The sequence below is a fragment of the Orycteropus afer genome, unplaced genomic scaffold (assembly GCF_000298275.1).
Source record: "Orycteropus afer afer isolate SDZICR_OR568_19922 unplaced genomic scaffold, OryAfe1.0 scaffold00080, whole genome shotgun sequence".
Lineage (NCBI taxonomy): Eukaryota > Metazoa > Chordata > Mammalia > Tubulidentata > Orycteropodidae > Orycteropus > Orycteropus afer.
This window is the reverse complement of record NW_006921667.1, coordinates 9,201,790-9,217,197: the sequence shown is the minus strand read 5'-3', so window position 1 is coordinate 9,217,197 and position 15,408 is coordinate 9,201,790. Positions and strand designations below refer to the sequence as shown.

The following is a 15,408-nucleotide window of genomic DNA, read 5'->3' as shown; positions in this document are numbered from 1 at the left end:
TTTTGAGATCTGGCAGTGTGAGACCTCCTACTTTGTTTTTCTTCTTCAATAGTGCTTTGCTTATCCGAGGTCTCTTTCCTTTCCATATAAAGTTAGTTATTAGTTTTTCCATATCTCATTTAACCACTTTAAATAAAACAAAGACAAAACCCTTTGATTTCGTGATTTGTCATCCCAAGCACTATCTACTTTTTTTGCCTACTTTGATAGACAAAGCAATTAGCACCTCTCCACCTCTCCTCCCTCCTCACTTGCCGATTGTGCTATTGCTTCCACATTGGTTATAATCTGCTGTGTAACTATGCTTTCTCTGTAAGTTTATATGAAAACCACCTTAACTTCCTCAACAATGAACATACTAATCATGGTTTAGCTATTAATTACTGACCCAAGTAACTACTGTTGAGTATCAATAAACTCCCTTATAAGAGTACAAAGGTACCTACATTGAAGAGCCTCTGCCTACTACACTTGATTTCAACTATGTCTGCTCCTGGTGTTTACACCTCCACTCCAAACTCTAATGTACTTGATGAGGACCTGCCGCCAGCTGTCACCTCTACATCCTCTAATGTGCTCTTTCTCACCTGCTTGTACAAAGCAGAGAGGATGCCAGTGAGAACTCTGGTGGTGAGTGGACAGGCTAAAGCAGGGCATTCTTGTGCCTGAAAAGTCTTCCCACTTCATTTAATACTTGAATTCTCAGACCCTGATCTTGTCACCTTGAGAGTCTCTAACTTCATTCTTGCTTCCTAGTTATGTTTGGTCCAAGTGAGTGAGAAGGCCACGCAAGCCTGTCCTTGTTTGTGCTCGACTGTCTTTCAGCTCAAAGATGGTAAAGTAAGGGACAAAATCAAGGAGACTGTTTCGGTTACCTAGTGCTGCTCCAACAAGAATGTATCACAAATGGGATGCTTGGACAAACAGGAATTTATTCTCTTACAGTTTGGAGACTTTAGTCCAAGTTCAGAGTGCCAGGCTCTAGGGGCTGGGTGAAAACGCCTCAACCTGGGGCTTCAGTTCTGCGTCTAGCTCCTGGCCCACTAGAGCTGCCTGCTCCAGTTGCTTGCTGCTGACGCTGACAAGCCCAAGGTTGACAAGTAAAAAGGCACAGTCCTAATGTTACCAAACCACACAGCAGGCCATTGATTCAAGTCCACTGAAAGTTCCAAGGTTGGCAGAGCATGGCAGGCTGCTGAACAACGACACGGCTACGTGCAGGGTTCAAGCGTGCCATAAACTAGAGACCATTCCCAAAGCTGCTGCTTATATACAGGAAGTGGACTACATCCCTGAAGCAGCTACTCAGCTGCTTGTGGTAGATCCCACCATGGAGTTGATTGCCAGTTTCATCATGGGGAATAACTACCACCAGGTACCCAGCCACTCAAACAGGCCCAAACAAGCTGACATACAACTTTAACTAACTACCACAGAGACCTAGTGTTAAGAAGTAAAACTGTGGGACTTGGAAAAGCAAAAGGAATTTGACTAATTTAAGATTCAATACTTCGTGAGATCTTAAAAGCTTGCGAGTAGCCATCTAAGATAAAACTATTGGTCTCTACTAAGGAGCAAAAGAGAAATAAAGGCTCAAAGAAGAAACTTTATAAGACAAATAGTCTACACGAACCATGGCCTATCATCTACCCTGAGACCAGAAGAACTACACGGTGACCAGCACCACTACCAACCAGTATAATCAGGGCAAAAGATGGACACTGATACAATGTGAGAAAAATGTGGAACAGAACCTCAAATTCCAAAACAAACAAACAAGCAACAACAACAACAACAAAAACAGATCTACTAGACTGGTTGAAGCTGGAGGACTCCTCAAGAATACTGCCCCAAGACACTCTTCAAACTTGAACCAAACCTAATCTGAGGTCACCCTGTAGCTAAATAACAACTGGCTCAAAAAATAATGAATATCACACTTAAGTATTGTGCTCCTTTAAAAGAACTACCTATATGAGACAAAAATGACCAACAATTACTTTAAAACAAAGAATATAAGGGGACAGAGAAAACTAATTAATGGAAACAGAAAAACCAGAATGAAAATACATTGTGAGAATGTAACCAATGTCACTAAAAAACTTCTATAAAAATTGTTGAATGGAACCTAAGCTGCTATGCAAATCTTTGCTGGAAACATATTATTATTTAAAAAAAAAAAAAAATCAATACTCAGGAATATACAGGAGACCAGTTATACCAGTTGCTGTTGAGTCAACTCATGGTGACATCATGGGTGTCAGACTGGACCTGTGCTCCAAAGGGTTTCAATAGCTAACTTTTTAGAAGTAGATCTCCAGTAGACTGTCTCTGAGTAAACTTGAACTGCCAACCTTTCAGTTAGCAACTGAGTGTTTCACCATTTTCCCTACCCAGGAACTCCATATAGGTGACAGCAACTTCTATTTCTTTCTTTTTAAAATAAATAGTATTTTATTGTTTCTACACAGCAGTTTAGCTTCCTATTCAACAATTTCCATAAAAACAGTTCAATGACACTGGTTACATTCTTCACAATTCATGCATATCCTCAGTATTTCCATTCTGGCTGTTCTGTTTCCATTAATCTAGTTTCCCTATTATGCTTATGTTTGTTTGAAAGTAACTGTTGATCATTTTGGTTTCACAGAAATGATTTTTTTAAAGGTGATTGTTTTAAATGACTCATAGGTGATAGTCATTATTTTGTAAGCCAATCTGTTATTTAACTATAAGGTGACTTCAGAGGTAAGTTTTGGCTTAAGGCTTAAAGAGTATCTGAGGGCAACAGTCTCAGGGAGTCTGCCGGTCTCAACTGGTCCAGTAAGTCTCGTTTGGGTTTTTTTTTTTTTTTTTTTAATTTGATGTTCTGTTTCACATTTTTCTCCTATTCCACCAGAAACCATCTATTGTGGCCCTGATCAGAATGGTCAGTAGTAGTTCTTCTGGTCTCAGGGTAAGAACCACCACTATTTCTTAAGAAATACTAAAAATGTAACTAACACAATAAAAATCCCATGACTACTTGGTTGGCTTCTGAAATGAGTGGGGTAGACAAAGCAGGGCAAGTTAAAGCTGTATCTGCTTTTAAATGCCTCTTCGGTCTGGCCTTGATTTGGTCACACCAGGGAACCAGAGGCAACCTAGAGCACCGTCCCCTTCACCTTCATTTCCAGTTGACACCATGGGTATTTGCAGCATGGAAAGAGCTGGGCCTGGGCATCAGCGAAGAGAGGTTTGAACCATTAAATGCTTGACTTTAGTAACTATCTGATCTCAAGAAATTCCTTAATCTTGCTGAGCCACCATTTGTTCACCTCTATAAAAAGGGAGCTCTGGTAGCATAGTGGCTAAGACACAGACGGCTAGCGGTTCAAACCCACCAGCCACTCCTCGGAAGGAAGGTTGGGCAATCCTACTTCCGTAGTGATACTGCCTCGGAAACCCAAGGAGGGGTCGCTATGAGTCGGGGCCGACTCGACGGCACATAACAACAACAATAAAAAGGGTAACAGCCTCAACCTTCCCAGGCTAGAAGACGAAGGTTGTGACAGTGTTTTCAAAGCATGTGGCAGGGTGCCCAGCGAGGAGCAAGGATTCATTTATGACAGTCATTATGATTATTAACTGTGACCACAGGCAAAAGAACAAAGCTTAGGTTCACTAACACACAAATATAACCCTCATTTCAAAGCCATCTGTAAGTCCCAGTCGCCCGCTCTCCTCCCTGTTCTCTGTAACTACAGCTCAGACCTCTGGAGCACCAGGGCAGCATGAGCCACGCACAGACTGGTACCTCATCAATGGCGGATTCCTCAATTAGCCGCGGGGCGTCTGAAGATAACAGGCCATGGGTTGCCATCACAAAGATCTTATACGCCCCTCTTTCCTTCAGGGTCTCTGCTGCAGCCAGAAAACTGTCAACGTCATCGATGATGTCATCCTGTCAAGTTACAGATTGAGCAAAAGGCACGGGAACACTTCTGCCAAAATGAGTGTAGCCCACCAGGGGAAAAGAAAGGATCTGACTAACATCACTGTGACAAGCTTGCTGTGTGTGAAAGTGTCTGTTTAGCTTAGACATATGGCACATTCACATGTTTCTGTCACTGTGCTATTCCCTGTGAATTTATGATTACTTCAAAATAAAGCATTTTTTAAAAAATGCCATTGTAATGGAAGGAAAAAAGAAGTGCTACCGAATCCGTAGCATCCTTTTGTTACCATATATTTTGTTAGTTAAGGAGCTCTGGTAATGTAGTGGTTAAGGCATTTGGCTGCTAACCAAAAGCTTGGTGGTTCAAACCCACCAGCCACTCTTCAGAGAAACATGAGGCAGTCTGCTTCTGTAAAGATTTACAGCCTTGGAAACCCAATAGGGGTTGCAATGAGTAAAAATTGTCTTGATGGCAGTAATTTTGGTTTGGTATGAGGAAAGCTGTAATATGTGTACCTTCTAAACAACTCTGCCACGAGGCCCCTTGAACCGCTTATGTATATGCACCAGAAAATAAGCACAAGAAGGTACAAAGCCAACTTGTTTGGAAATAGCAGAAGACTATGTATGCAGAATAGATAAATAATCAATCTCAACAAAAATGTGGAATAAAAAAGATACAAAGGGCATAAAGACTGTTTCCATCATCAGCAAAAGATGCAAAACGAAATGACAAAGTGTTTAGGGGTACATGTGTGGAAGGTATAAAGACAAGTAAGAGCAGGAATGAACAATATTCAGGCTACTGACAACTTTGGGGGACAACGAGATCAGAAGAAAGCCTAGAGGAAGAGGCAGTGTTCTAATTAAGTTGGTTGGTGGGTATCCAGATGTTCATTATACTATTATTCTTTAAACTATGTAAACATTAAATATACTCTTTTCATGCACTGGTTTTATAGAATGTGAGAGGATGTGCATTTTCAACAGTTACAATAGATTTTATATCCTGCTTTTATTACAAAAAAACTTTCCCACATTACTACCAATAACATTAACTGCATGATATTTTCTGCTTTTTAAAAACTAATGATACTTTTCAAGTTTTGGACCAAAGTAAACATTTAGCACAATGTACCCATTTAACCGAGAGTCAGCTGTCTACACACCGTCCATGGGCTACTTTATATGTACACAGGTAACCAACAACTCAACAGGACATTAACAGAAAATATTAAAAGTAGTAATGATAACAGGTCAACATACCACAATTATGGCAATCCTTCCTCCGACATCTCCAACAACTGTGATTGGAGGCTTTTCTTTAGGAATCAGCACTGGTCAGAATAAAACAAACACAAAGTTTCTACAGTGAAAAGTAGTGCAAACTTTAAACAGTCAATGTCAGTAAAGAAAGAAAAAGTGGAAAGTGTTCTACATCAGGGCTTTCCAACCTTTATTTCTCCTGATATTTTAGGCCAGATAGGTCTTTGTTTTGGAGGCTGTCCTGCACATTATACGATGTTAAGCATCATCTCTACTCAACAGATGTCAATAGCACCCCCTACAGTTGTGATAATCAAAAATGTCTCTAGACATTGCCAAAGTTCCCAGGGGGCAAAATCCCTCCACCTCAACTGAGAAGTACTGTACTAGATTAAAAGAGACTAAAGACACATAGCAATAAACTATAATGTATGAACCTAGGTTGGATCCTGGTTGGGGAGAAGGGGACAAAAAAGGCAAAACAAAATAAAGCAACACCAACACCAGAACTTACTTACTTTGAACGATTTTAACATTCCTGTTACCAGGTACTTGTTCTCAATGCTGGTGAAAGAGTATATTATTGGTACAGCCCTTTAGGAAATCAAGGTGACAACCTAAAGAGCTTTACAAATAGTCTTATTTTTGACTCATTAATCTCAGTTCCAGAAATTTATAAAGAAATAAGCCAAAGTATGGAAAAATCCTTTTACTCAAATTCGTGTGTTGCTTCATTTTTGTTATTTTGGCAAAAGAAAGGAGACAACATAAATACACCAATACAGCTGATGGCTGGGCAGTGTGAGCCACATCCAGAGAAATGGGATGTCAGTCTGCCAAAAAATTCTGTTGACAGAAGTTTTTAATGACTTGGGAGAAGATATGTAATGCAGCTGAGACACTAAAATTCTTAATATGTATTCAGCAGTGACTCCAGCTCTAACAAAGTAAGATGGAAAGAATGGAAGGATGTCCAGCACAATATAGAAGTGGTGCCTCTCTGAGTCGTCATGCATCATTTTCCTGTTTATCCATGTTTTGAGTAATTATGTAATGTATTTCTATTCTGGAAAAGTATTGTTTTCCTTTTCAGTTGGCATTTTTCTTTCATCGATATCAAATCAGAGGCTATAAAATAAGTTTTAAAATCTAATATCAAAATCTTTATATTTAAAACGTGATAGGAATAATGCTTTCTTTTTGCTTCAGATACTGATTTGCTATTAACTTAAACAAGCATTGTAATAGAGTGTCAAACCATCAAATGTACAAAAAAAGCTCAAAATTTAGGATCTGTGAAATTAAAACTGTACCACATTCCCAAAAAAGGACCTCTAGTGATCACTACTTGAGTCTTCCTTGAAGTCTATCCCAACACCACACAGATGATCTAAAAACACCCATTTTACTAACATTCTCCAACTCAAAGTATCTGACAACTGCTGTTCACAACTTGGAAATAAAACTAACCAAAAACTCACCTGCCTTTGAGTCAATTTCAACCCATACTGACCCTATAAGACAGAGTAGAACTGCCCCATAGTCTTTCCAAGGCTGTCAATCTTTACAGAACCAGATTGCCTCATCTTTCTCCTGTGGTTCAAAACCACCGACCTTTCATTAGTAGCCAGATGCTTTCACCACAGCACCATCAGACCTCCTAACTGTGGGTATGTATACATGTAATTAAAAATCCTACCCAGTCTGCTCCTAGAAGTGCATTACATACCTTATCCTCATCTCTTCCCTCCAAGGATCTCCAAGTCCTTCCAGTCACACCATGGACCATCACATTAGCAATGACCATTTCCCTAAGTACAGTCCTATCTCATTAACAATGATGAAGATGATGATAATGATAGCAATTATAGTAGCAACAACTGACTTCAGAGGTTTCCTTAGGCTCACCATTGCCTAAGCATGTCACATGCATAAACTCTGACCCAGGTACTCTCATTAGCCCCATTTTCAGATAAAGGTTCAGGCCTAGAGAGGTATGACAACTTATCCAATGGCATAGAGCTGATCTGTGATGGAGCCAGACATTGCCACAGACTCTGACCCTCCAGGCTGTCCCAACATCCATGATCCATGCCTGGAACAAGTGCCTTACTTTCCCACCTTGCCATCTAGATCCACGAGGGACAAGCTGGTCTCTCAGATCCTTCATGGCTACCCCAGCTATAATATTTCCGCTGAATTTTCTCTCTATTGATACATGAGCAAACTCCTAGGCAAAGCAAGAACCCAAACAAAGACAGTATTTTTCTTAAAAAGTTGTTAGTAAAGCTTGAAAGAAGTTTCTTAAACATAAAAATAAATTCATGCATAATCCTACCACCGCATCATAACTATTTTCACTCTTCATATGCCCTTCTGGTCTCTGCACAGACAAAGACAGGTATATAATTTTGTATCCTGCCTTATTCACATATATTCCATAATTTTCTTGTTTCCAGACAGTTTTAATTATTTTAAAGGGTTGTATAATTTATTGTACTGATAAAAAATAATTTACCAAACCCCATCCTCTGGTAATGGGAGCTCTGGTGGCATAGTGCCTAAGGCATTTGACTGCTAATCAGAAGGCTGGCGGTTCAAACCCACCAGCCACTCCTTGGAAAGAAGACTGGGCAATCTACTTCCGTAGAGATACTGCCTCAGAAACCCAAGGAAGGGTCACTATGAGTCAGAACCGACTCCATCGCAGTTTTTTTTTTTTTTTTTAAACCCTCTGTAAAAACATTTCGACTTTACCAGTAATTCTCATTAAAAGTAACTTTACAGTTAATAACTGTGCATAAAACTCCTTTTGCATATGTTCAACTGTCCTTTAGGATGTATTACTGAATTAATGTATTAGTGAGTGAGTGAGTGAGTGAGTGAGTGAGTGAGTGAAGGAAAACAAATCAGAAAGACAGTCTCCAGAGTGTCATCACTGGGTCACAATAGTCTGGACATATCATCACTCCTGCTATGACTGAACAAACTGCTGTCCAGAGGGCTGTACCACTCCCAGGCCATCCAAGGAGTACTTGCTACATCCAGTCAGAAAAAGTGCTATCAGTTTGGCCAAGAAACAGAACAAGAGAAGAGTAGTTCATATTTGAAAAGAAAAACAAAATGAAGTCAGCCTTAGAACCAATGAGGAGAGCAGCACAGATGTTGACATGGAGCCAGGTGGCACACTCACAGGGGATCTCCAGGCTGGGATGGATGGCGGCAGCATTCCTAACCATGGGTGGGGAGTGTCTCCCATCCACCAGGTCGGACTCAGCATCCTGCGCTTCCCCATGAATCACGGCAATCCCCAGGCGCAGGCGCTCTGCGAAAGACTGTGCCCTATGGAAAACATTAGACACAAGTTCCAAACCACTCAGCGCTTGTTTCCTGCTAATGCTGGTAGGAAGAAGACAGTAAGAGAACATAAGTGTAGTTTCCCTAAAGAATAATGGAAAAGGAGTATCTTCGAATATAGGACTAGATGTGGAGACTTCATATGTCAGGCATACCTGCCAGCCACACGTCTTGGTCTGCAATCAACCAGCTGAGTAAGCTTATGTACCCTTGCCTAAGCTTTACTTCCTCACCTGTAATTGACAATTCTACCCACTAACAGAATAATGGGGAGAGTCAACCACACAAAGTAAAGTACATTAAACGCTGATCAAAGTATTAAGCATTAAATTTTTTTAACAGTTTTGTTGAGGTATAATAGATACACAATATACTATATATTTAATATACACAATTTCCTAAATTTTGACTATGCACATACTGCAAAACCATCAGCCCAGGCCCTGGCCTCTTGTAATCCCTCCCTCCAGCTCAGTAGAACAAAGCCCAGCTGTCTACCTGCCAAAGCACAGTGGCAGAACCCCTTTCCCTCTTCTGTTAAAAAAACAAAACCAAACACACTGTCATGAGTTGTTTCAGACACATCCACAATTATTCGAAGATTTTAGTCTGTGTCTACTTTGTGAACATGACAATATTAGAAAAATCAGAGCTGAAGGCGACTCAAGATTTCCTAAGCTCACAGGTGTCAAACATCCCTTCAAAAGCACCGTCCAAGGCAGCAGAAAGTGAGGATCCCTCTTGCCCTGGGCCTTGTGTTTGGTCTGAAAATGACTGCACACTGGTCATAGATGAACATTGTGGAAATCTCATGTTCTGCCATAAAATTTTATACAAAATTTACCATCAGTTCCATAATACTTCCATGTTTGTTTTAATATTAAAGTGTGTTACTTACTAATTGTGGTAGTTCGGTTTGTGTGCCAACTTGGCTGGGCCTGGATGAGTGGCTGGGCAGCTGGTGGTAGTTAATCCCCATGAGGAGACTGGCAATCAACTCCATGGTGGGATCTACCACAAACAGCTGAGTAGCTACCTTTGGGTATGTGGTCTGCTTCCCGTATATAAGAAGAAGGCTTTGGGTATGGTCTCTAGCTTATGGCACGCTTGGACCCTGCATGTAGCCATGTTGTTGCTCAGCAGCCTGCTATGCTCTGCCGACCTTGAGACTTACAATGGACTTAAGTTAATGGTCTGCCATGTGGTTTAGTAACATCGGGACTGTGCCTTTTTACTTGTCAACCTTGGGCTTGGCAGCCTCAGCAGCTAGCAGCTGTCTGAGTGAAGAAAAGCCTCTAGCTCCAGTGGGCTAGGAGCTGGAGGCACAAGGCTGAGGGGCTTTCACCCAGCCCCTAGAGCCTGGCACTTTGAACTTGGACTCAAAGGCTCCAAATTGTAAGAATAAACTCCTGTTTGTTAAGACCATCCCATTTGTGGTATATTTCTTGTCAGAGCAACACTAATTAAACATTTTCCCCTAAAAAGAAAAAAAAAAAAAAAAAAAACACTTCCCAATAAAATCAAGACTCCACAAAAGATTTCTCATGTTGATCCCATGGCTTCAGCCTGCAGAGGTATGTGGATCCCAGTACGAGAAGCCTGGGTCTAAGCTGAATTCTCTAAACTCACAGAATGGTCACTGGGTCTAGAAAAGTGAACCAGCTGTTGGTGCCTTGACTCTAACCTATGGCGACCCCAGGTGTGTCAGAGTAAACTGCTCCATAGAGTTTTCAATGGCTAGTTTTTCAGAAGCAGATCAGCAAGCCTTTCTTTCAAGGTGTCTCTGGATGAAGTCAAACTTCAAACCTTTAAGTAAGCACGTTAACCTTTGCACCACCCAGGGACCTGAAAAGGGAGTTGCACACCTAGTTAAAATTGCCATAGTGGCTATGTGGACATAGATGTTTCCATTACAGAAAGGTGGTAATTATTAAGCTTGGGTACAAATCCATAGAAGTCTATTATATTATTCTCTACTTTTGTGTTGGTTTGAAAATTTCCATTAAAAATGTTTTCAATGCCAAACTGCTCCATCACCCTCAGTGGCCCAGTTCTATCCTCCTCCAGAAGACATCAGACTCATGACAGACTGCAATCTCTCTCCCCACAATACATACTTTCAATAACTATTTCTCAAAGCTGTCTTGTGTTTACCATATCCAATGCCACTGCCTTACTTCAAGCCCTACATGGGCTGTTGATGACAGTCTCACATCTAATCTCATACCTCTCCTTCTGTCCTCCAAACTGACAAGAGTGGCAAGTTCAAATCCAATCATGTATCTTCCATGATTAATATGGTCCCTCATCACTATGGGATAAAACATAACAATAGTAGCATAATAAAATCCTCAAAGACAGGACCTCTGCCCAAACCTGCACCCATCCCTAGCCTCTGTGAAGCATAAAACTATCTGCAGTCTCATTGAGCTGCACTGGCCCATGGCTCCATGCTCCTCTCTTGCTTCCCTGTGGAAATGCCTTCTCCCCTTTTAGAACGCAGCTCAGTATCTACTCCGTGAAGCTTTCATCACCAGCTCCCCTCCTCATTGGTTATTCCTTCCTTTTTCTTACTGCTTACCCAAGCCTCAGACAGGGCCCTGGACAATATGAACATCTATCTCTCCCCAGACTAACTTCCTAAGAGTCAACACTGAGTCTTACCTTTTCATCCATCTTGGGATAGCACCTAACATAGAGCAAATGTTCAAGTGCTTACAGCTCAACATGTGCTCACAATACGTGGCTTCTAAATATACCAAAAATGCAAAGTAAGTTCCTGACAGGTCACAAGAATCACTAAAAACAAGGGCTCTGGTCATCAACTAGAAAGTAAATAGAACCCTATCTGTACTAACCACCACCAAGAACCAAGGCATTTAAAGGTAGGATGCTCAGAAACACCAAATACTGTTCTCTAGTAGGATAAAAGGAGTTTCTAGACGACACAAATGGTTAAACCCTTGGTTACTACCAGAAAGGTTGGCAATTTGAACCCAGAGGCACCTCGGAAGAAAGACCTGGCAATCTGTTTCTTAAAAGCTATAGTCATGTGTCTTAAAATGGGCTTCTCCAGAGAAACAAAACCAGTGAACCCCATATATAGACACACACACGCACACACATATATACACATAGGAGCTCTGGTGGTGTAGTATCTAAGGCATTTGACTGTTAACCAGAAGGCTGGTGGTTCAAACCCACCAGCTGCTCCTCAGAAGGAAGGTTGGGTGATCTACTTCTGTAGTGATACCGCCTCGGAAACCCAAGGAGGGGTCACTATGAGTCGGGTCTGACTTGATGGCACCTAACAACATATATATATTTGTGTGTGTGTGTGTGTGTGTATGTGTATGTATACATACACATATACATGTATGTATACGAATGAAAGAGAGGAGAGAGAAGACGGGGACGGGGGAGAGAGGGAGGAAGAGAGTGATTGACTGATAGATCTCAAGGAAATGGCTCATGCAGTTGTAGTGGCTGGTAAGTCCTAAGTCTGTGGCTCATACATCAAGCAGAAGGCTTTCCTTACTCAAGTAGCTATTTATTGTTGTTGTTATGTGCCGTTGAGTCGGCCCCGACTCATAGCGACCCCTCCTTGGGTTTCCGAGGCAGTATCACTACGAAGTAGGATTGCCCAACCACAAACCCAAGATCAGCAGGCAAGATGGCAGGCTGTTGACTCATGAGCTGCAAAGGCAATGGTTCCAAGATCGGCAGGCAATATAGCAGGCCACTAGTTCAAATCTAAGAACCAGAGGTTGGATGAATGATGACGAACTAGATGCAAGATCCAGATTGAGCAGAAAACTGTGCCAGAGCTTTTCAATATATATTGGAAGCAGGCCATACCTGGAAGGAAACTGTTTCAACTGATGGGCTGCTCATACCAGACCTCATCAAGGAGGATTACACTATGTCAGATCTCACCATGGAAGATGACATCGTAAGTACTAAACCACTCAGAATCATGGCCCAGCCAAATTGACACACAATCTAAACTAGTACACCATGAGTCAGAATCACCTCGATGGGAATAAGGTAAATAGGATAAAACAGAGTCCCTAAGTGGCACAAATAGTTAAGGACTCAACTGTTTACTGACAGACTGGTAGTATGAGCCCACTCAGAGGTACCTCAAAAGGCCTAGTTATCTACTTCCAAAAAATAAGCCACTGAAAACACTATGCAGTGCAATTCTACTCTGAAACTCCTGGCATTGCCATGAGTCAAATAACACAATGGTAAATGGTCTATTCTTTTTTTTTTTTAAGTAGGATAAAGTCGCACCCCTACTCAGGTTCTTAAAACTAAAGAAAGCTTTCTAACAGTGTTATCATTATTTCAAGAAACTTAAATTCATGCTTGTACAATTTTATCAGATATACCTCTGATATACTTTTATCAGATATACCTCTCTCAGAAGAAAGTGTGTTATCTTTACTGTAGCACACACACAGCTAACTCCTCTATGGTTAAGCTCAAACACACATAAGCATGTTTCAAAGGTCTGGCCCTAACTATGAAGAATCCAGTTTGTATTTCCAAGGAAAGGATATTAAGAACTCAATTTGGCCTTTGTCCCTTGGTTCCAGAAAGAGAACCCTTGGAATCTCACGAGTAACTAAGATGCCTTTATTTTCTACAACCTCTACACAACAACACTTGAGGATCTGTACAAAAACAGGAGGGGCTGCCATGCCACAAAGACCACTTTGTCAGCTAAATTCAGGAAGGAAGGAGAATATAATTTAATCAATCATACATATTCAGTAAGGCCCCAACCTGAGTATGCAACAAAGCCAAGACAGACTCTGGCTATGGAAATTCCTAGAATTTCCTGATTGGTGAAAGATATTGATACACATGGAAGGTATCATGACACTCTGGAACACCAAAGCTCCATGTTAGGGATCCTCTTAGACTTCACCCCATTCATCTCTTCTTTATATTGATACTGATTTGGGTCTTTCTGTTATAATACATCTGTAATCATAATTATAATACTTTCTCTAAGTTCTGAGTCATTCTAGCAAATTATTGAACCCAAAGGAATAGTGGCAGCCAGCAGATTAATGTAAGGGAGTCCAGTGGAGACTCCTAAGTTTGTGGTTGGCATCCAAAAGGGGTAGTGGGGAAACCCCATGTTTGTGGACAGCAAGTCAGAAGTAGAGTATCGGGTAGGCTCCTGAGTTTGCAGTTGGCATCTATTTGGTAGTCTGAAGAGTGTGTCCCTTCAACTTAGGAGATCTAACCTAGCTTCAGGCAGCTCCCAACCCCATTGCCCTGAGGTTGAGTCTAACTCATAGTGACCTATAGGACAGAGTAGCCCCACAGGATCTCCAAGAAGTAGACTGTCAGATTTTTATCCCATAAGAGTAGCTGGTAGATTTGAACTGTTCACCTTTTGGTTAGCAGCCAAGTGCTTAATGACTGTGCCACCAGGGCACCTTTTCAAGTAGCTAGCTAGGGTCAGAGAAGGAGCTGTGGTAGTGCAGTGGTTATGTACTTGGCTGCCAACCAAAAGGTTGGCAGTTCAAACCCACCAGCCACTCTGTTGGAGAAAGATGTAGTAAACTGCTTCCATAAAGATTACAGTTCCATAAAGGACAGTTCTACTCTGTCCTATGGGGTCACTGAGTCAGAATCAACATGATGGCAATAGGTCAGCATGAGAGAAAGTAGTGCCATGCGGATGGCTGGTGTCAGAACTCAACAGGGAAATAGAAAATGGAGACTTGTTATATCCTCATGGTTGGGAAGAAAATATTGGGTTTCTGAGATTTTCATATGAAGATTTATTTTTTAAAAAATACATTTTATTGAAATGTAATTTATGTACAGTGAAATACACAAAACTAAAGTAACATGGGTCGATGTCTTTTTTTTTTTTTTTGTAGTGCTTCCTCTCCTCGCACCCCTGGAAACCAAAAAAGAAAATTTCCTTCCATATGTAAACCTTTCTTTGACTTTTACAATAATGAACTAATACTGTATTTGTTCTTCTGCAAATGACTTATTTCACTCAGCATAATGTCCTCCAAGTTCATCCATGCTATGCGATGTTTTGCAGATTCTACATTATTCTTCAGTGTTACATACTATTCCATCGTGTGTACATGCCATGGTTTAGTTATCCACTCTTCTGCTGATGGGCATTTAGGCTGTTTCCATCTTTTTGCTATGGTAAATAGTGTTGCGAAGAACATGGATGTGCATATATCTGTTCTTGTCCTGGCTCTCCCTTCTTTAGGATATATACCTAGTAATGGGATTGTGGGGTCAAATGGTATTTCTAATTCCAACTTTTTAAGGAATCACCATATTGCTTGCCATAGTGGTTGTATCATTTGACAGTACCACAATCTCAATTCCTCTACATCCTTGTCAGCATTTGTTATTTTCTTGTCTTGTTGAACTTTGCCATCAGTGCTGAAATGAGATGGTATCTCACTGTTGTTTTGATTTGCATCTCTCTGATGGCTAATGATCGTGAGCATTTCTTCATGTATTTGCTGACCTCCTGAATATCCTCTTCAGTGAAGTGTCTACTCCTATCTTCTGCCAATTGTTTAATTGCATTGTTAATCTTTTTGTTGTTGAGGTGCTGGAGTTTTCCATAGATTTTAGAGATTAAGTCTCTTGTCAGAAATGTTGTTGCCAAATATTTTTTTTCCAATTTGCAGGATTTCTCTTTATGCATTTAGAGAACTCTTTTGAAGCACATACAAATTCAATTTTTAGAAGGTCCCATTCATCTAGTTTATCTTCAGCTGTTTATGCATTCTGGGTTATGCCTGATACTCTATGCCATAAATTTGTTGTTGTTGTTGTTATTTGCC

The 15,408-nt window shown here is 40.8% G+C and overlaps 1 protein-coding gene across 1 annotated transcript in view; it reads right to left on the bottom strand.

Annotated features, from left to right (window-relative positions):
* PRPSAP2 (phosphoribosyl pyrophosphate synthetase associated protein 2) overlaps positions 1-15,408 on the bottom strand; it is a 107,283-nt gene that overhangs the window by 9,208 nt on the left and 82,667 nt on the right. Inside the window, exons 7-9 of the mRNA XM_007941466.2 lie at positions 8,397-8,545; positions 5,204-5,274; positions 3,797-3,943 (exon numbers count right to left, since the gene is read on the bottom strand). Coding sequence (XP_007939657.1) covers positions 3,797-3,943; positions 5,204-5,274; positions 8,397-8,545 — 367 coding nt within the window. The remainder of the gene's footprint in view (positions 1-3,796; positions 3,944-5,203; positions 5,275-8,396; positions 8,546-15,408) is intronic.